Below are 22,186 nucleotides of genomic sequence, written 5' to 3'. Positions count from 1 at the left end.
GTATCCCCAGTCCCCTGTATAAGTTAATTCACTACAATACAATATCTATCCAACGTGATTTTACGCTAGGTTTGGAGGTGACACTCTCTGTACTCAGGGGATGCATTACAGAAGACCCCCAAGCATGACGATTCCCCAAGCAGAAAAGTAAACAGAGAGTGGAAATGACTTTGAAAGAGATGTACAGACAGAAGCATTCCTTCAGGAATACATCCTGGCACAAGGCCCGCTTGACATCCGTATTCACGGAAATAAGAGATACAAGCAGTGAAATCACTCGGTTTACAGACGGCTCCGGTATCTTTCCAAGGAGTGAAGTGGAAGCTGATAGAGATGAACTGTACAAAAGATCAAGCAAGCTGTCCGAAAAGGGGCCGCGCGAGGCAACGTGCGCTGCAGTGCTGGCCGTTGCCAGCAGATGCATTTAGGGAAATGCATCCCTGTCTATTTATAGGATGGTGAGATCTGAGCTGCCAGACCTCAACAAATATTTGCAATTTTTGGAAATAGGTATGTGCTAGGTGCTGCAGACCAGAGAGAGAGACCCTGGAGACAGAAGATCCTCTCAGACACCCTAAGAAATGCTCGAGAGTTCAATGGAAGAAAACACTATTTATATTTCAAACCAGCTTTAAATTATTCGTGGGATTTTGGTAAATCGATGTTTATAAGAGAAGTGAAAATTCCAGGAAGACAAAAACATAAAATATCAAAGCAAAACAACTTAGCACATTTTCCCCGGACTGATGACGGTCCAAATGTTACACACAGGAGATGTAGCAGGAAATAGGGACAGTGGTTCTCAACCTGTGGGACGGGACCCCATTGACAAACCATTATTTTGAGAAAATATCTATGTTACGATTCATAACAATAGTAAACTTGGAAAATATCTAAATTATGATTCATAACAGTAGCAAATTACAGTTATGAAGTAGCGACAAAAATAATGCTATTTTTTTCTGGGGGGGGGCGATCACCACAACAGAGGAACTGCATTAAATGGTTAAGGATAAGAAGGAGAATATCTCAGAAGATAGTTCTAGAGGATTTCCTAAAGTGTGATCCATTATTTACTTTTAAAAATATTTATTTATTTATTATATACACTGTACACTGTAGCTGTCTTCAGACACACCAGAAGAGGGCATCAGATCTCATTACAGATGGTTGTGAACCATTGTGTGATTGCTGGGATTTGAACTCAGGACCTCTGGAAGAGCAGTCAGTGCTCTTAACCACTGAGCCATCTCTCCAGCCCCATCCTTCAATTTTTAAAAGTGAGCTAGAAAATTCCTCTGTTGTTCAAGGAATTCTTCCTATCACTTCATCTGACTCGGGCATTTTTCATTCCTTATATATGTGTAGCAAAGAGAATCCAGCAAAAGGTCAATTCACTAGTTGGTATTTGGAAGGTAAGGATGAGGAAGAGCATTATGGTCTGGATTGCCCTCCCTCATTCATAGATCCTTATCCCCAGAAAGTGCTAGAAACATTTATTTATCCGTCATTTACTTGTTTGTTTATGAGACAGAGTCTCATAAGGTTGGCTTCAAACTCACGAACCTCCCGCCTCTGTCTCCTGAATGCTGGGGTTGTGGGCACGTCCCACCATAACCAGCTTGGGTAGAATCTTGACAGGGATGCATAAATTACAGTGAGGTCCTTGGGGAGTGGGGTTGGTAACTGAATATGATTTGAGCTCTTACAAGAACAGGCACAAAGCAGAGAAGACCAAGGAGTAAGCTGGCCTCTGGAAGCACTGAAGAAGAAACTCGCCTCAGTCTCTGGAAGCAGAGCTCTGAGAAAGTAACGCCACAAGATCTGTTTTGGTTTTGGTATGGCATCCTGAGCAAGCTAATGCAGAGAGGAAGGGGAAGACAAAGAGAAGTGAAAGGGAAGAAGAGAGGTGGATACAGAAGGCAGGGAAAGAGGACTATCCGACCTCCAGGAGGTGCTCCAGGAGGTGCTCCAGGAGGTGGGAGGTGATAGTCTAGTTCAGGACCTGGATAGCATTGATTTTGTGAGGTTTGAGTCACTGTAATGTCATGGTACCCAGGAAAGATCAGAGATTCAGAAATAAAAAGGGCAGACCAGCATCCATGCTTTGAAGTGCTGGGAAGACGCGCTGCGTGTGCACCCATTCGGCGCATGTGTGTACACACACACACACACACACACACAGACACACACACACACAGACACACACATACACAGACACACACACACACACACACCACACGCACACACGCAGACACACATACACAGACATGCACTAGGTAAATTTTATTTTTTAAAAACCATGTCTACTAACAAAATACAATATGGAAAAGGGCACAAAATACAGTTTTAAAAGGCTAAATATGAAACTACTATACCATGAGCTAATTATAGTAGCTATAAGCATATAATGTTTCAAAGTTATGAATATTCACAGTTTCTTTCCCTGCTCTACCCTACTCCATGAAGAGTAATCCAGGCTTGGATAGTCTCACTGGATATCCCTGAACTTCAGTCTCACCGTCAGGGCAGGCGTCCTTACATAAGATGAACACATTACCCGGGTAAATTGGATGTGAGGGATAAATTATTTTCTTAAAATGTCTGTCAGGACCAGGGATACAGCACCCATTTAGAATGAATGAGACTCAGGTTCATTCTTCAAAGAGGAGGAGAAGATAAGGAGGAAGAAAAGGAAGAGGAAGAGGGTGGGGGAGATGATGGCACCTGGTTGTAAAGAAAGAGTTGGGTAAAAGAAGGAGGAAGGCCTAAGGTATTCTTGGAGGAAAGAGACTGTCACTATGGCAAGATCTAGAGAGTTGGACAAGTTTGACAGCAAAGGTTCCTGGAGGATTTACCGTTTGACAGCATTTCTGATGATTTGCATGTTCGGGGACAGAAGGAATTCTATGATAGGACCTTTAATTAATTTGGAAATAATTTCCACACGGTCCAAATCACAGTAGTTGGAAACCAAGTGGTAATTCCTTTGGCCCAAGTTTTAACTGTGCCAAGCATCTGACTGTCCAACAATCAAAAGTTAGAGATCATAATAAGAACAACAAATGCTGAAGGGCTGACTTCTAAAAAAGGACTGCTGACTCGGAATGTGAGTTGGAATCTGGAAACTTGAATTGGATTTAGATTTGCTCATAAAATGCCGAGATTTCGCACTTTAGGGGAAAAGACACCATAAACAGAATTAGGCATACTTTTTCATCTGAGATATCCACGGACTGAACTAACATCCAAAGACTGAACTGAAGAACACCCAAGAGGTCCCATTAATTCTGAGACGCAGGATCAAATATAAACTAGAGAAGGTGAGGCTGTGTGGGATAGTCCCCAGTCTTCTGTGAAGTATCAAGGATGAGTGTCACGATTGCCTATCCCATGATGCTCTCTGTAGGACTGGGGTTAGATTAGAGGCGGTATTAAATACTTCTTGAATCTTCAAAGTCTCAAAGATCTTTAATGTGGGAAGTTGGTGAAGCTACTGAAGTATTAAATTTGGGCTTTGACAGGTAAAGACACACCTATCATAGAGGCCTCAGCCAGCAAGGGCTGTCAGATAGAAACCTAAATATAATTTTCTCAGACTTCCTTCAAGGGAGCCTGGAGTACATATTTGGAAAAGGTTATGAAGGGGAAGTGATGAATGCAGAATGCTGTGGTTAATTAATGAAGCGTAAAATTGGAAAGAGATATTAACTTGTCAAGGAGTAAATGAAGACAAAAGGCTAGATATGTACAAGAATAGCCGGAGTGTATATCAGGCAAGGGAAGCAGATGGCAGGTGACACAGGTCAAGACAATGGTTAGCTGCTATTTCTCTGACTCTGGTGTCACAACTCTACTGTGGAGTTTTGAGGCACATCTCTCCCAGCGTGTGAGCAGAGGACACACTAGTGGAGAAGGCTGTTTGGTCACTCGCTGCCACATACAAAATGTTCAAAGAATGCAAAGCAAGGACAAGGTAACAAGTTCAAGAAGGAAAAAAAACAAAAAACAAAAAACCACAATGTCAAGCCAGGTGTGATGCTGGCACACGCCTCTAATCCCAGCACTGGGGAGGCAGAAGGAGGAGGATCTCTGAGTTCGAAGCCAGCCTGGTCTACAGAGTGAGTTCCAAGATAGTCAGGGCTACACAGAGAAACTCTGTCTCAGAAAAACAGAGACAGAAAAGCCACATTGTGGTGTTAGAATGGAAAACACAGGAAAGGGAGGAGTAAGTGAGTTGGGGGTCTACTAGGAAGTGACTGTCAAGTTCCAACACAACTGTTCTGGCTTCTCACCGCTGACTCAAAATTTTAAACATAGAGCAAGGAACTTTTTTATAAAAGATATGCTAACTAGTTATGAAATAATGCTTTAGCATATGCAGCTGAAATCCACGTGATTCTTGCCTAGGACAAGAGGCATACACTTTCTATTTTATTAATTCCTACATGAGTTGAGGTTTTAGAATTAAAATACTTGTAAAGGAAGACGAGGAGAGGTGTGGTGGCACCTGCCTATACACTTAGCATTTGAGAGGCAGGGGCTGTAGGATCATGAGTTTGAAGCCATCCTGAGAGAAACACACAACACACACACACACACACACACACACACACACACACACACACAGAGAGAGAGAGAGAGAGAGAGAGACACAGAGAGACAGAGAGACAGAGAGACAGAGAAACAGAGAAACAGAGAAACAGAAAAACAGAAAGACAGAGACAGAGAGAGACAGACAGAGAAGGGAGGAGAGGAGGTGGGGGGGGAAGAGAGAGAGAGGGAGAGAGAGAGAGAATCAAATTAGAAGAATTCTATTGACATAAAGGTTAATTTTAAAATTCTGGTATGTCTCAATTTTAATGACAGAGGCCAAAATGGTAAAAGATAGAAGTTAACAGAACTTAATTCAGAACCAATAAAGTAACCAATAAAAACCACAACTTAAATCCAGTCACCGTGATGACCAGGACCACAGAAGCCCATTTTACACATCAATTTTTGTAGCCTCAATCAATCCAAACATGACCACAATTCTCATGGACTGTCCTGTCTCCAGACTTCCTCATTCGGTGTCATATTTGACCCCTCCCCATCTATAGCCAGTGAAATGCATTTCTTCCCCGATGTTTATTAAGGAATATCTCAGCTCTCCTCTGCAGGCTGCAGGTGATTGTGGGAACTTATCCCAGAACCTCGTCTCTTGTTTTTATGACCAGCACCTGCTATGGATCGGTAGGCATTTTATGACAGAGATCTGTTAGAGTCTACAGTTGTGGTTTCACAGATTCTATGGCATGTGACCCATGCTTCAAAACGACCTTAAGAAGGGATGTAATCACACGAAGCAGAATGCAGTACCGTAGTCATGGAAACAACAGGTAGTAAGTACCTTATACCTCATACCTGCAGAAGAGTTGCACTATATATTTTCCTTAAAGGTCAGATTAAACCTACTCTGCCCCGATAAAAGAAAGAGGTAACGGCCCCACTGATGCCCACACAACTGCAGACCAGGCTATGACGATGCGCTGAGGTTTGCATGGTTTTTTTTTTTTTTTTTTTTTGAGGTTTGCATGTTGAAGCAGCTCCTGGGTAATGTGCGCCTGCGAGGACGCTGGAGCTCCCAGTCCACCCCATTTACCACACGTTATGTGGCTTTGATCTTCTCACTGTTCCAGTCTTCCCAGAAAACATACGTAACCTGTAGCGCCTTCATTTAGCCTAGCTCAGCGGTTCTCAAATTTAGTTTACATAGGAATTTCGTGTTGTGGGTAGCATACACAGGACCACATATCCTATACTTTATAGGCGATTAAAGAGATTTTCAGAGATAACTTCATTTGCGTTTATTTTCTTCATATTTGGTCATTTCATAGCCACTTTGCTCCTCTGTGTGATAGGAGATTTGGCTCTATTAGAGAAAACTGTCGGGAATATAATTGAGGATTTCCTGTGCCATCTGAATAAAGAATTGGAGAACTCTCTGTGGGCCAAATGCCCTCTCAATCCTCCCACGCTGGCGTATAATAAGCACCACGTTGGCATTTATAAAACCCATAGGTGCCATGCTTCCTATTTTCCTGGAGAAAATAGAGTCCTGTTGCTAAGCAGACCGGCAACTTGAGGAGAGAACTAGAGATTCTGAGATTTAACTCTAGGGGCTCAGGAAGAGAAACCCCCGAAGTGCTTGGACAGGCTGAGATAAGCGACTGTCTCAGAATCAAGGCCAGACTCGGCCCTGCTTCTTTCTTTCACAGGGAGGGGCTGAAATGCTCTTTTCTGACTGGGAAACTATCTTGCCCAAGCAATGCCTCCCAGTGTCATCAAAGGAAAGGTTAACTGTGAAGAGAGGGAAGAACTAGGAGTCATTGTCCTGAGAGTAGCACCGTGAGGTTACGTGGGAGAGTTTATGTACACGCTAGAATCTCTGCCTGCAAAGAAGTTCCTCATGACGCTTCCGCTTCCGGTAACCTGCGATGATGACTTCTAAGTAACCTGTTGGTTCTTAAGTCACTCTGCCCCGACTCCTCCCTCCACACCAAGGCTAACCTTGCTTCCCTTTCTCCTGACCTCCGTCTCCTGCTGGCTCACCCATTCACTTTGACCACCTCACCCATTCAGAGGTCAAACAGGATCTCAGAGAATGAGCGCAGATTTTACGGCCCTTGCCAGATAAGTGGGAAGATGAAAACGTGAGGATGTTCTGCCGTGTTAATTCTCAAGTTTCAGAGACAAAGGGGAAAGCGTGACCCACGTAAGGCGGATCAGGTAAAGGCAGGATGCTGTGTGCGTGTGCGTGTGTGTGTGTGTGTGTGTGTGTGTGTGCGCGCGCGCGCGCACGTGCTTCACGAGTCTGTTCTACTTAAGGATGAAGCAGGGACAAGCCAAAAGTTCTTATTTATGTGGGGCCTGAATCTGCAGGGTTTGGGTTAGAGAGCTGGAGCAGGGCTGACTTTTTCTCCAGTTATCTGAGAGGAGATGCACAGTCGGGTTGGGGTGGGAGGAGCGAGGAGCGAGGGGGGAGGGGGAAGGAAGGGCATTTGCTAGACCACAAAAAGGCCCCCAGTTCTAGCTACCCAGAAGGCTGATGCGGGAAGTTCCCAAGTTCAAGATATGCCCTGGCTACAGAGTGAGTCTGAGGCCACCCTAGGCAACTTAGTGAGACTGTCTCAAAATGAAAAATAAGAAGGGGGATAAAAAGATAGCTTAGTGTTAGAGCCCTTGCCTCGCACATGTGGAATCCTAAGTTCAATCCTCAGTACCAGAAAAAAGAAAGTCACACAAGGTTAAAGGTCAATTATTTTGTGGGGGGAAAAAATCCCAGTTTAAAAATGACTGAAGTAGATAATATTTTCAGATGCGTTTTGACCACCTGAATGCTTCCATTTCTGGCCTTGGTGGACAGGGGGTAGCCTTGAAACCGTATTCCTAGGCCTTTCCTTGGAAAGGTATTTAATCTCTGGTTCAACCTGAGTAAGCGATATATATCCTCATCAGCCATGAATAAACAGTTTGGAAATGCAGGGACTGTCTCCTTCATCGAGGACCTGAGGGGGTACGGGGGTGCCTTTCATCCTACCCAGCCTAGACTAAGTCTCTGTCAGAAGTTCCCTCCACACTCTTGACATTCACCCTGCGCTAAGCCTGATTCCCTGCCCCTGGCTGGACTGCAGCTCCTCCTGCCTTGTTTCCAACTCTTTGAGGTTCCCAGGAGGCGCCTGGGTGCCCAGGAGGATGGGAGCCCATATTCTTAACTCTTCTCGGTTCTCGGTGGTGTCTGGGTGCCTTGGAGTTTGAGAACCACAGCCTCTATCCCAGCCCTGCCTTTTCTCACCTGGAGAAACATGGGCTGGGACCCCTATCTTAGACTGCGTTTCACCTCCCCTGAACGGTGTGTTGGTGTCCTATGAGCCTAACACCCCAGCAGTGAAGAAGGACTGCAGACCCACTGGGATGGTTTGTATATGCTTGGCCCAGGGAGTAGCACTATTAGGAGGTGTGGCCTTGTTGGAGTAGGTGTGGCCTTGGAGTGGGTGTGGCCTTGGTGGAGTAGGTGTGGCCTTGTTGGAGTAGGTATGCCACGTGAGCCTAAGATCCTCACCCTAGCTGCCTGGAAGTCAGTATTCTGATCCTGGCTTCCTTTGGATGAAGATGTAAAACTCTCAGCTCTTCCTGCCCCATGCTTGCCTGGATGCTGCCATGCTCCTACCTTGATGAAAATGGACTGAATCTCTGAACCAGTAAGCCAGCCCCAATTAAACATTGTCTTTTATAAGACTTGCCTTGGTCATGGTGTCTGTTCACAGCAGTCAAACCCTAAGACACTCACACTTGAGGCAGCAAAGAATGTGACAGAAGTTTGTCACCATAAGACTTTACAGACAAATCTTTCATTCCTATACCAGACATCAGCAATCTCTCTTTAAAGATGTCAGTATTAAAGGTGTTTTCTATATTCTGTGATAAGTGAAGGTTAACAATAAAAACCTATGTGCATACAAGTAGTTTGACCAGCCCATAACTAAGTCTGAACCACATCCCTGCCTATCTACATGGCATTAAACAAAACAAACAAACAACAAGAATATGCTTTGCTTTCCTTGTTCTATACACACACACACACAGACAGACACACACAAACACATATACACACACACAAACACATATACACACACAGACACACACAAATATACACATACAGAGACACACACACAGACATACACACAGACATACACACAGACACACACAAACACATCATACACACAGAGAGACACAAACACAGAGACACACATACACAGAGACACACACAGAGAGACACACACACATACACACAGACACACACACACAAACATATACACACAAACACATACACACAGATACACAAACACAGAGACACACACACACACACACACACACACACACACGCACACACACACAATCAATGCATTTGAAGATCCCTACTCAAATATGAGTCACAAACAGATATTTCAGCACTTACTTTAAAAAGGCTTCTAAGTTTTCAATAACGTTGGCCCCAGTCTAAGCACTTCTGTTGAAGGCTTTGAATACATTGGGTGTTTCAGTGTAGGGGGGCAGGTTACCTGGTTAGGATCAGGGCCAACTTCATCCCAGTTGTGGTTGATGTGGCCTTGGTCGATGGACGCAAAGGGCTTGTGAGAAACTGAAGGGAGAATCCTGTATAGCCAGCTAGGGAGAACGAGAAAAACAGAAAGACACAGCTTTAGGCAATATTCTGAGGGACACAGGCTGGCTTTAGAGGTGCCATCAAGAAGTCACTCAACAGCCATCTGTGGACTTCCCAGTAGCCATCTCCTGGCCATAACTGGTCTTGGTCCTTCCGTGATAGCCCTCGCTCTTCAGGCTGAGGCTCTGGCTCCTACCTATTTGTATAGTTCCCACAAATGAAGACTTGCCTTTCCTAACACTGGGAGGGAAAAGGAAGCACCATGAGGAATAGGTACATGGAGATCCACAGAAAAGCATCATGGGATGCTAATTCTTGCTTTCCACGTCACGACAGCACATTGTAGAGAGCCTGAGAGAATAATCCGGAGTGCCTTTGTTATTTGTTAAAAATACAAATCGACTTTGTCCTATAAAATGACAAAGTGATTTATGACAATGGAGAAATAATTCCATAAATTCAGACCCTCCTGGAGGTGATCAGTTCTTCCACAACTTTTCCTATGGTTATTCCTTAGAGTCTGGCACTTAACACTTCTCATACATTTCCTCAGATACCTCCAACTCACATATAAGCATAATTGGCCAACTGTTGGCCTACTGTCTTTTCCCATTAGTGATGGAGGACAGAACACATCTCACATCTTCCCCAATGAGGGGCAGTATTATAATTTCACTTTGTAGAAATACATTTTTTAAAAATTTTTCTGCATGCGTATGGTATATATGTGATGTGTGGGCATGTATGTATGCACAGGCACACATGTCTGTATGCATATGGAGGCCAGAGAACGACATTGTTGTCCTGCTCTGTCTCCTTTTGTGCCCTTGAGACAGGGTCTCTCACTGAACCTGGAGCTAGGCTGGCAGCCTAAAAGCTGGGTCAGTCCTCCTGGTCTGTGCTCCATAGGTGCATGCAGCCAAACTGGCTTTTCATGTAGATGATGGGGATTTGACCTCAGGCCCTCATGCTTGCACTGCAAATGCTTATGCTCTCTAAGCCATCTCTCAAACTCCAATTACGTTACGGTTAGAAGTGAAAGATAGAATCTAATTTTTAAATACGTCCTTTATCTTGAATAAGACTGAATAAGCTTCTGCTTACTCATTAGTCATCTGTAAATTTTCTATACATTAGAAAATGTAGTCTTGGGGCTGGGGATTTAGCTCAGTGGTAGAGCGCTTACCTAGGAAGCGCAAGGCCCTGGGTTCGGTCCCCAGCTCCGGAAAAAAGAACCAAAAAAAAAAAAAAAAAAAAGAAAATGTAGTCTCTAGGTATAAAGCATATGCCCATGCTTTAATGTAGTATATTTATGGTTTACTTCCGCTGTTCTTTTCTTCGTTAAGTTTTGCTGACTGTGTACGTCAAGGACTCAGCCAAAGGTCTCTTTTCCGGGATGAAGGGGAAAAGAGTCTGCTGAGGGAATCTTGAAGATGAGAGGGACACAGTGTGCCTCGTAAGTCCTTCCAGGGGTGGAGAGGGTGAGGAGGGATAAGGACCCTTCTGTGATCATGGAAGACCTGTTGTGCTCAACAAACTCCTAGGGCTGTTAAGACTACAAGTTCACCTACCTAAGACCCAGTAGGCACTCACGTACTGGACAATTAATGAACTTGCTCTCTCTTAATCATCAACTTAAACATTTCCACATCTGCTGTCTCAAGAGATAGGTGGCACCTCTAATAGTTTTAGTATTTATACCTAGTGCTTTGGGGCAGTGAGTAGTGACTAGCTGAGAATTTCAGGCTGACCCTCCCATAAATGGGGCGGGACATACTTTCCTGCTAGAGGTTTGAGTGTTTTTAGAAAACTCTTGTGCCTACCTTTAGGGAGTTGTAAGCAGATGGGTGAGCCATGCCTAGTGTCCCTTATTTTTTCAACTGAGTTTATAAAACTCCCCAGGCTACACTCCATTGCCCTGGACAGAGATTTAATTCTGAGGCAGGGAATGTTGCCAGCCCCTTAATGAAATGCCAGCAGCTCCTTTTCAGCCTCCTGGAACAGAGCTCAGCTCCTGCTGGCTAAGATACTGCTGAATAATGGGGGCAGGCAGCAGGCACCACAGCCCAGGTGGCCTGCGTGTGGATGGACCGGGGAGTCAAGAACATCGTCACGGAGGCCAGTAGAATAGATGGGCACTGTCTGTAGGTTTCCTTATCTTGTCTGGAGGAAGACATTAAATAACAGGTAGAAACAACCTCGGATTGCCCGTCTGATTTTGTTTTGCGTCTGGTTTGCTTGGTTGGTTTGGTGCTTTGAGAACAGGGTACCTAGTCCAGGATGGCCTCAGATTCCTCATTCTCCCCCGCTCAGCCTTCCGAGATCTGGGGTTACAGCTATTGGCCACGGTAACCAGCTTCATTCTTGCTTTTTGGCCAAATATAAGAGATTGTATCCCTCCCCTCGTTTCTTCACCTACATTGTCTCTCAGGATTCGATCGAGGAAGGAAGGGGATCTGAAAGGGTAGACTCTGCGTTCAATCCCATACAACTGTAGCAGGAGCAAGGGCTTAATCCTAGGGGTCCCGCTGCCTGCAGGGCGTAATGGGTTCATTATGAAGGGAAGCAAGGCGCAGCACCTGAGTGGACCCTTGCTCTGTTGTGCTCACTGGCCTATCTGCTTCCCGGGAAGACTCAGTCAGCGGGGATAAACCCACTTCCTCCTCTTAGAAGATCCACTCCAACTCTCCTTCAACTCTCCCGAGCCAGCAACATCATTCTTTATGCGTACCTGACCTGAAACCCCTACAGTTAGATGTGATTCATTCAAATCCCGACCCTGAACTACCTCCTGGCCCTTCAGCGTCTGCCTCCAACCGGCTCCATAGAAGCTGATTAGAGAGCAAGTTCGCTGAGGCGGTTTGCAGGATTAGAGCAAGCACAGGACGTGCCACACTGTGCTGACGACTGCGCTGGTTTCCAGGAAAGGCAAATTCCAAAGAGGGAAAAATCCTTATTAATTCAAACCACAAGGGGCCATACCACGTGATCTTTCGAACACTTCCGCTTGGGTTCTCAGTTTTCTCGCAAAGAACATAATACTTCTAGTCAGCCAGGAAAAATGTCTAAATCTTCTCTGACTATAATTTGAAACTATACAATCCTTAGAGGAAAGTCAGACCGCGGGATACATTTCCTGTCGGCATTCTAGAGAAGCTTGGTAATGGACCCGGACGTGTCTGCTTTTGACCCCTGTATAGCTGTTCCCTGGTTTTCCTCTGCCAATCACTCACTGGGAACAAGCCTGGATGCCCCTGATGTGACTCAGAACGCAGCTCATAAGGAGGAACTCGGGGAGACTGTGGCCTGGGTACAATTCCCACAGACTGCAAGTTGTAACCGATCTCGTCATATACCTTCTCTTATTGGTGTTCCGTGGACAAGTGAAGGCCGATCCCGAGAGCTGCTCAGCGTAGAGATTGTAGGGGCAGACCTGAGGATTATTCTAAAACAAAGGAGGCAACACATGGTATCATCCCAGTGCCCAGAGCATCCTATCTTCCCATTAACCAGTGCAGTAAGCGGAGATTTTGGCCTCAATAGGGAAGGCTCTGGACCACTACACATTAATTCCCATGCATAGTTAGAATACCTTTGGGACTCCCCCAATGAGAGGAGTGATACAGACTTATTGTGGAAAATTCATAATATTTATGATGGCCCATTACCTCGCCTACCAAAGAGACTCAATGTTAATGTCCTGATATTTCTGTTCTTACTTCAAAAAATGGAGGGCCCTGTGAGACGTATAGGCCTATAATAACCAGGGGTTTTTCTCTTGAAAAGGACACACTATGTCATGAACATTTATTTTGTTTTGAGACAGGCCTTAGAGAGCTCAGCCTGCTCTCACATTTGAGATCCCCGTTTCCGCCTCGGGAGTGCTGGGATTACTGGTGTATGCCACTTTGCCCAGTCTATAGGAACTTTGCATACCATGAAATAACCACCAAAAAGTTTTGAAAATAAACCCATTTACTGTAGTTTTTTACTACCACGACTGTGCGTATATTTCTCAAGAAACTTATTTTCTCATCGTAGCTCCTCCTCCCCCCAAAATCCTAGACTTTGGGGTATATCCTGGAAGACTTGTAGTTAATCTCACAAATTTAGGTTGGGCCCTTTGCTGTGGCTAATCGCCAATGTTAATCCAGGTTTAATATTTGTATTGTTACTATGCTGTAACTCCATCGTCCTAATGATCTCAGAAATGGGACAGTTTACCTGCTGAATTCGGAGAGAAGTGTTGGGTGGAGTTATTGGGCCCGTGGTTGTGCCTTCTAGGTTTACGGTTTTGAGCACGCCAAATGTTCCGTTCATTCTTACCTGTCCTTTTGGCAGGGAGCCTGGGCAGCGAGGGTCCTCTGAAGCACACTCATTCCCAAATCCAGAAATGTACTGCATGCGACAGAGACACAAATTTCATTGTTACTGAGCTGTACTTATTTATTTGTGTGGGTGTGTGTGCACGCTTGTGCTCACGAGTGCATACATGTTTATATGTGTGGAGGTGAATATGTCGCCTAAGTGAAAGCCCACAGTGACGTTGAGTATCTTCCTTCTGAGCTGGAGGCTCACCCCTAGGCTGGCTAGCCAGTTTGCTTCAGGACCCACCAACTCTATCTCTCCCAAGCTGGTGCTTTCTGAGGATCCAAACTCTGGTCCTCACACTTGAGCTGTAAGTGGTCGACCTGCTGGGCCTTACCCCCAGCCCCTTATAGGATTTAAAGAGCATTTTTACAACATTGGCATTCTACAGAGGCAAGAATAGCTACAAGGGCATGTATTTGTGTCTGATGCTGTCTGTATGTCTTGGCTGGCGAACCATTTAGGAAATAAATATGTGTTGCATGCATTTTAAATATTTACAGTTAAACCAGAGGATTGCTGGGTATTCCACAGACTTTTCTACCCTTAACTGTTCCTTTCTGGTTTTATAAGCTTGCTTTTTAATGATCCCATTTCAAAAATAAGCTCTTTAATTTCGGTTCTATCTGGAAATTCCTGGGAGGGAGATGACTTGGGCATCATTTTGACTCTAAATCAGAAGTAACTTGCTAGCTGTACATTGCAACCCCTTTCCCTCTGCACACCCTAAAACAAAGAACCAAACAAGAAAGCAAAACCCCAAAACTGGAAGGAGATGGTATGGGGATTTAAAGTGACAGGAACACGTTTGTTAGAAAACTCCTTCCATGGGTGCCAACATCATCTGGGGGTACCTATAGTGTGTGTGTGTGTGTGTGTGAGAGAGAGAGAGAGAGAGAGAGAGAAGAGAGAGAGAGAAAGAGAGAGAGAGAGAGAGAGAGAGAGAGAGAGAGAGAGAGAGAGAGAGAGAGAGAGAGAGAGAGAGAGAGAGAGAGGTGTATTTGCATCTGTGTGGATACAAGAAAAGAAGGGTTAAGGACATAGAGAGGCTTTCTCAGATGTTTCAGCCTAGAATCTTTTCAGAACAATGCAATGGAGCCTACCGTGGTTGCCATCTCTTAGGTTTATAACACAGAGGGGGGAAGATTAAGCTTCTCAACAAGGTAACTTACAGGGATCCCCTGAAAAATTTAAAACTCCTATGGTAAAGACTGCTTTACTGTTGGTGATTGGTAAAGACCTCGGTTATCAGGTTAATGGCCCACAGACCACTGAACTAGGGACCGTGTAACTGCTGGTTTGAATGAAGTCGACCCTATTTCTTGGAAAAGGAGTACACAGCTGACATTTATATGCTGGTCTACAAACTGCGAGAGCCGTGGTGGCTCTGCACTTCAGTCACCCCAAGTCTGCACATCTTAATTCCCTCTCTGGAAATTTATTTACAAAATGCTTATGACCCTTTGGGCAATTTGAGGCTGAACGACAGATTCCACACCATCTTGACCCAGTTACTGCTCATCCGTTGTGACCCAAGACTCATTCCTGAAATGCTTAGCACACCTGACTGTCAGTTGTCTGTTGTTTGTCTGTCTTTGTCTCTCTTCTTTGTCCTTCCATGGTTCCTGAAGGTTGGGTCTGTGCCAGTTTTATCTACCTCCGTGTGCCCTGTGTCTTGGCCCATGGAAGCTATTCAGTGAGAGTTTCTCACCCAGGAGGAGTCCTCAGAGTACACGATTGCCAGGGTGAGTGGGACTCGACCTCCCTTTGCTCTAACTCAGACAGGAGTTGATTTTTAGCCTCGGATAAGAGGGCGCAGCCTTACTGGGTGAGTGAAATACCACCATATGAGCGCAGTTCTTTAAGAGATGTAAGAAGGGTGGGTGTGGGTGGAGGGTAGGCCCTTCAAAGTTCTTGGCAGTGCAGGGAAGAATGAGCTAGATGTGGGGGACTCGGATGTGTGAGCGATGATCAGGCCAGCAGCGTCTATATTTGGAAAGAATATGGAATGTTATGACCTAGAAATCATGGGAGTGAAATTATTCATTTGCCATCAGACAAAGTTTTGGGGGTGGGTGTTGCTGGGGATCGAACTTGAGGCCTCATATGCATATGTGCTTTGCCACTGAGCTATACCCTCTCAACCCACCCCCCCTTTTTTAAATCTCTCTGAAAATTTATCAGAATTCCCCCTCCCCCAACCAAGTTCTATTATAACGAGATTTGTTCCAAGCTGCACGCAGTTTGGAATTATAGCTTTGGGGTAATGGCAGAGACCATCCACTACCCCGAACCTCCACCGAGTACAATTTTCTTCTCTCAAAATGAGCTTCATGCTCGCCACCAACAGGACTTGCATTCGAGCTGCCGAGGATCAGTAATGACCTCAAATTATCTTCAGTTCTGTGAACAGAATTGTAGATCAGCCGGCGACAGAAGCAGCCGCGGAGGATGACAGAGCCCTCTCTTTGTTGGGCCGCGGCTTTGTTCCTATCTGCAGGGAGGAAGGGAGGTTTGAGAGCTGCCGGGGCCAGCTGAGCTTTCTGGCAGGCAGGGGTGGATTTACTGATTAACCTTCCCTGCTCTTTGTAACCGCTGGCCTCTGAACAGAGGTTAGAGGTGCGTTCGAAATGAGGAAAATGAGAGTTAGCGATTCTGAAACATTTCATTAAGGCTGTGCTCTAAGGAAAAAGGGAAAGAATATAGAAAGAACGGCTGTCGGTTGGGAAGGCAACCGTCCAGAGCTCCGAGGGAAAGAGGGGGAAAGGGAGAAAGGGAGGATGGGACTGAGCAGTATTGAATCCATCCTCCCCCTCCCCCATGGAAGTGCACTAGCTTAAAAAGCCGGTGGAAGCTGCTGAGTCACCATTAGCTGGTTGGTCTTCCTAACCCTCCAGGAGTAAAATTAGAGAGGCGTTTTTAAGAGCTTTTTAGATGAGGTTTTTCGCCGCCGGAGGCTTCGCAGTGGAGAGAGAGAGAGAGAGAGAAAGAGCTATGTTTTGCAGCTGCTGTCTCAAGGCTTTGAGTCCAAGGACAGACTCTGAACTCCGCGTTTATCAGCTGTGAAAACCCGAGCGCTGCACTCCAGCTGCCTCTGGGCTTACGTAAAGATGCACCTTCCGCAGGGGGGTGGGGGAGAAAGAAAGAAAGAAAGAAAAACCTGACATTAAGCGGGCGTGTTTATGTTTCCTTCAGCTCAGATTCCTGAATAATTTGACGCTATGTAAAAATACGATCTTCTTCCTTTCCAAGAGAATCATATGCATAACTTGTTAAATGAAAGAATACATTTCAGGGGCCCACGTGACTTGGGTACATTCATTTCTTTAGCAGCTCACCCGCACGCAGCTTTTCGATTCTCACCTGGATCGCAGGGCATGGTTTACTTATTAAAGTCAGGGAACACCTGATGGGGGAGCGCTGGGGCACCTCGCTTCCTTATACTGGGTGTTATGGAAATAGAGACAAGTCTGAGAGAGAGAGAGAGAGAGAGAGAGAGAGAGAGAGAGAGAGAGAGAGAGAGAGAGAGAGAGAGAGAGAGAGAGAGAGAGAGAGAGAGAGAGAGAGAGAGAGAGAGAGAGAGAGACCTAGGGCTCCTCCTCTTCTTTTTTTAAAACTGTGAAAGAGAGAGAGAGAGAGAGAGAGAGAGAGAGAGAGAGAGAGAGAGAGAGAGAGAGAGAGAGAGAGAGACTGAGACCTAGGGCTCCTCCTCTTCTTTTTTTAAAACTGTGAAAGGATCCTGGTCTTCTGCTAACCAGGTTGTTAGGGAAACTTGCAGGTTGCTGTTGGGGGCTGAGTAGTGGTCTGGAATGATCACCGTGTCTTATATTTTAATGCCTGAAACCAAGAGGCAGGCTTTTGAATAGACTTATATCTAAATAAGGCCTAAAACCTTGAAACCCCAACCTCCTGGGAACCAGCCCTCAAAGTTAGTTAACAGTGAACCAGGAGCCAAGTGGGTGACTCAGTCTGTGATCTCTGTACTTGGGAGGTGCAGGAAGAAGAGATCATGGTCATCCCTCTGTATGTAATGAGCGCAAGGTCACCCCTGGGCTACCCAACACCTCCTCTGGAAGAGACTAAAGACAACAATGAGACAAAAGGACCAGAGAAGGGACTTGGGACTCACAGCTGTTAGATAAAGGAAACAAAGCGGAGCTTAAACTGGTCATAAAACTAAGAGGTAAATCAGTGACAGTAAAAACAAGTACCTATTCCTTCCTCCCCCCCAAAGCAAACAAAAGCTAAAAGGTAAATTCACCTTCAGAGACGTAGTTAGTGTCTCATCTCAAATACCTTCCCCAAAGGGGAAGGCGCGGAACAGCCTTTGACTGCAAAGTTTAGAAACTATCCTGTCACAGCTAATTCTGTCTTCCTGGGTTGACCTGAGGGGATAGAGCAGACATTTTTCACTAGAGCCTCAAGTCATGGGGTCCAATGGCAGTTTTCACGCCCATCTCAATAAGGAGCTGACTAGAGGCAGCCAGTTCTTCCCTCTGGCCTCTGTCACCTTGTTACTCTGTCTTCTCAGGTCTTCATTCTTTGGGAAGGAGCCTAAGGAAGGTCTCCCTAACCTCTGGCTGCCTGAGGTAGTTTTCCAGTTGTTCCAACGTAACTTGGAATGGACTTGGACATGTGAGCAGATATATTCCTTTTGTAGATAAGAACACGTAAGCAGCTTTGGGGATGGCGAGATCACAGACTATTTGAGTGTTCTCTAAGTGCAATCTCACATGCTTTGTTAGGACAGAGGTAGAAGGTAATCTACAGAGATCTGAGAAATGCACTTCGAAGATCAAGGAGGGGCTGCAAATGTAGACTCTCTACAAACTGAAGCTAGAGAAATCTTCAGAGCCCCCAGACAAACTCAACCATGCTGACACTTTGAGGTTGGCCTGGTGGGACTGATTTCAGATATCCATTCTCCAAAAGTGCAGGAGAACGAGTGTACTGTATTAACCCAGTAAGTTTATAGCAATTTAGTGTAGGTAGACAGGAAACTATAGGTCAGTGGGTCCTCTCAAGCCAAGAATCATTTCAGACCCAACCTAGTGAGTCAAGTGTGTCTGCTGGTAGGGCCGGGAGTCTGCGTGTGAAACCGGCTGGGCATTTGAGGAATGGTGGAACAGAAGCGACATAGTCCAGACTGTAGCGGATCCACCTTAAACATCATGTGATTGTTTCAGCTTTTGACTTTTCTTTCTCTAGCTGTGATTTTTTTTTTGTTGTTGTTGTTTTGTTTTGTTTTTTGTAAAGGTAATCTCACTAGAGGTTTTGTGTTGATGTAGCCATTGAAATGCTAGAAGAAACGACAAGGACATCTTAAATTAAGTGTTATGTCTATTGACTGGGATGGGTCTGCTTTAATCTGGCTCTCTCTGTGTCTCTAGGTTTCTGACCTCTGAGATAACCTTTCCTTATGGAGATGAGACAGCAGGCCTGGCAAGCCTTTGAAACCAAGAACAAAGGCCAGCGTGCCTTTTGCTTGTGGCGGCGTTTGCATAATAAGTTGCTTAAAAATTGCGGCAGGAGAGGATTTAAGATATGATTTATTTATAAATGCTAAGGATGTCTCCTGCCTTTATGAACTTCCTCATAGGATTTCCGTCGAATTCTCCCTCCACATCTTCAATGGGCATACTGGTCCCCATTAGCTATGCCCTCTCCCGCCACCATTCTGATCTACCTATGGGTCCCCTCTTGGGCACCTGCATCCATGCGGCAGCTCCAATGCAGCTGAAATACTGTGTTCCTGGGACTCGCAGACTTTTCTGTGTATTTTGCATCTTCGCACAAGGTATTTCCTCTGGTGCAATCCTTTGTCACTTCACCAGGGACAGCTAGCTGTTTTTGAGAAGTTTCTCCCTTCCCGGGCTGTGTTGACTGCTAACATGCTAACACTGAGTGAGAGCTAAGGCTAAATCTGGTGTGAAGACAAAGGAGAAAAACTCCTTACTACAGAGTTAAGCACCTTCAAGGTGTCTTAGTTAGGGGCCTGCTAGGTTTACCATCCCAGCTTTAACTGAAAGGTTTCCTGTCAATGGTCAGTCTCTACATTCCTGGAGGGGGTTTAGTGAGCGGTCCTACTCAGCCTGCGCCAATGTGCCAGGGAGCTCTAGTTCTGGTCTTAAGCATTGAGCTAAGCACTAGGCAGAATTTTAGACACTGGGAACACACTCTTTTTCCCTGGCTCAAAAGGCCCAACCTAGCAGGTGCAACGGACCCTCTTTTGGGGGCCTGAAATTCAAACTCTTGACATCTGCTACAGTCTCCACCATTTACTAACAGGGACCTTGGATGAGTCCCTTGGTCTCCATGAACCTTGCTTTTCTTATTGGTTTAAAATAGGAAAAAAGAAATGGCACCCACCCCCTAGGTTCAGAGTGCTAATGCACCGTTATAACACCTGACCTAGCACTTGTAGCACATAGCACATGGCCTACTAATTCTTCTCAACGGCATGCTAAATAAAGAGTACTGTCCAAAGCTGAGTCTGAACTACCTAACGGCTAAGTAGATGGAGCACAGTGAACTGGCTGGCAGGAAGCAGTCCAGGAAGGTGCAGCCACAAGGATGATGGAGAGCAGTGGGCAAGGAGACTGGGGAGAAATGCATGCATGCATGCACTTAGAAGGTGAGCTCTTGCTCACCTCAGATCCACACAACAGTGTTAGGAGTTAACAAAGGCAAGGGTGATAATGCTTCCTGTCACCTCAGTTTGTCAACTCAGTGCAATCACATCTACTAACAATGTGGTGGAGTATCTGAACATGTGTATGTGTGTCTGTCTGTATGGGTGGGTGTTTGAGCCTTTCAACTGTGTGTGTGTGTGTGTGTGTGTGTGTGTGTGTGTGTGTGTGTCTGTCTGTCTGTATGGATGGATGGATGGGGGTGTTTGAGCCTTTCAACTGTGTGTGTGTGTGTGTGTGTGTGTGTGTGTGTGTGTGTGTATACACATGCACATGAGCCAACAGAAGCCACAAGGCTAGAAGAGGGTGCCAGAGGCCCTGGAACTAGAGTGTGAACTACTGAATGGGTTCTGGGAACTGAACCCAGGTCCTCTGGAAGAACAGAGAGTACTTTTAACTACTAAGCCATCTCCGTAGCCCCAACCCTTCAACTCTGACACCAGGAAACACCAGGCATTCTTGTTGAAGAAGGCTAATAAACCTGTTAGACATCTCCAGTCCTTCCACCTGCTCTTACCTTCTCTCCATTCCTTTTCTGTTCTTTTTCTGGCTAAGTGACTCCACAACCCCAGGCATACTCTCCTATCTTAATCCAAATCCAGCCAGATGGTTTCTTACCTTTAACTCTGCCATTTCCCTACTGCTGGAAGGAAACTCAGGCCAAGGAGCTGAGGTACGAATGCTCCTGTGTCTCTTTAAAACTACTCTCTGGATGTTGTTGATTTTTTTACCAGATCTCTCTTTCTTCTTGGTCAGCAGGTCACTCAGGGCAGAGTTGCTTAACTGACACACTAGTCAGAAAGTCCAACACGATTGCATCTAAAATTCTTGCACAACCTTTTTTTTTTTTTTTTTTTTTTTTTTTTTTTAAATTTTTCAACCCCAGGTCATTTCTGAGAGCGTTTACAGAGAACCAGTCTCTTTCACCTGGCATAAATAGACAGTGACCAATTCTTTGTTCCATGTTAAGGAAGTCTTTTTTTCCCCAAAGGCAGAGATTGTAAAGCTATCTAAGAAAGGAACTATGGGAGTTACTTGGCACCTGCCAGATGTTACAGAGAATTCTCTTAGTCCTGACTCAGGCCAGGAAGATGCAAGGCCAGTCTCCAGAGCCCATGGAAAAAAACCAACCACCATATGCTTTGACCTGGTGCAAGAGCTGTGGAAAGAAGGGGATAAGGACTGGATGCTCCCTTCCCTGCCACTGTCTCCTGTGGATGAGCTCAGCTCCCAGATCATGCACTGCTGACAGCCTCGTGTTGCACTTGAAGTAAACTGGGATGTGATGTTTATGTTTATTGTCATTTGTCTTGACTTCTTTTTTTTTTTTAATTTACAAAGTTTTATTTTTTAAATTTTTTTCTCCATCTTTATTAACTTGGGTATTTATTTACATTTCAATTGTTATTCCCTTTCCCGGTTTCCAGGCCTACATCCCCCTAATCCCTCCCCTTCCCCTGCTCTATGGGTGTTCCCTCCCCACCCTCCCCCATTGCCGCCCTCCCCCAACAGTCTGGTTCACTGGGGTTCAGTCTTAGCAGGACCCAGGGCTTCCCCCTTCCACTGGTGCTCTTACTAGGATATTCATTGCTACCTATGAGGTCAGAGTCCAGGGTCAGTCCATGTATAGTCTTTAGGTAGTGGCTTAGTCCTGGAAGCTCTGGTTGCTTGGCATTGTTGTACATATGGGGTCTCGAGCCCCTTCAAGCTCTTCCAGTTCTTTCTCTGATTCCTTCAACGGGGTCCTATTCTCAGTTCAGTGGTTTGCTGCTGGCATTCGCCTCTGTATTTGCTGTATTCTGGCTGTGTCTCTCGGGGAGAGATCTACATCCGGCTCCTGTCAGCCTGCACTTCTTTGCTTCATCCATCTTGTCTAATTGGATGGCTGTATATGTATGGGCCACATGTGAGGCAGGCTCTG

At 45.4% G+C, this 22,186-nt stretch overlaps 1 protein-coding gene across 1 annotated transcript in view; it reads right to left on the bottom strand.

Moving 5' to 3' along the window:
* Window positions 1-21,033, bottom strand: part of Hgd (homogentisate 1,2-dioxygenase) — a 50,060-nt gene extending 29,027 nt beyond the window's left edge. The window contains exons 1-4 of the mRNA XM_032899282.1: window positions 20,884-21,033; window positions 13,535-13,606; window positions 12,565-12,653; window positions 9,105-9,210 (exon numbers count right to left, since the gene is read on the bottom strand). Of these exons, the coding sequence (XP_032755173.1) occupies window positions 9,105-9,210; window positions 12,565-12,653; window positions 13,535-13,606; window positions 20,884-20,898 (282 nt within the window). The 5' untranslated portion in view covers window positions 20,899-21,033. The remainder of the gene's footprint in view (window positions 1-9,104; window positions 9,211-12,564; window positions 12,654-13,534; window positions 13,607-20,883) is intronic.
* Window positions 21,034-22,186: the final 1,153 nt, after the last annotated feature.

The sequence above is a fragment of the Rattus rattus genome, chromosome 4 (genome assembly GCF_011064425.1).
Source record: "Rattus rattus isolate New Zealand chromosome 4, Rrattus_CSIRO_v1, whole genome shotgun sequence".
NCBI lineage: Eukaryota > Metazoa > Chordata > Mammalia > Rodentia > Muridae > Rattus > Rattus rattus.
Note: the sequence above shows the minus strand (reverse complement) of the source record. Positions and strands in the feature narration are given on the sequence as shown.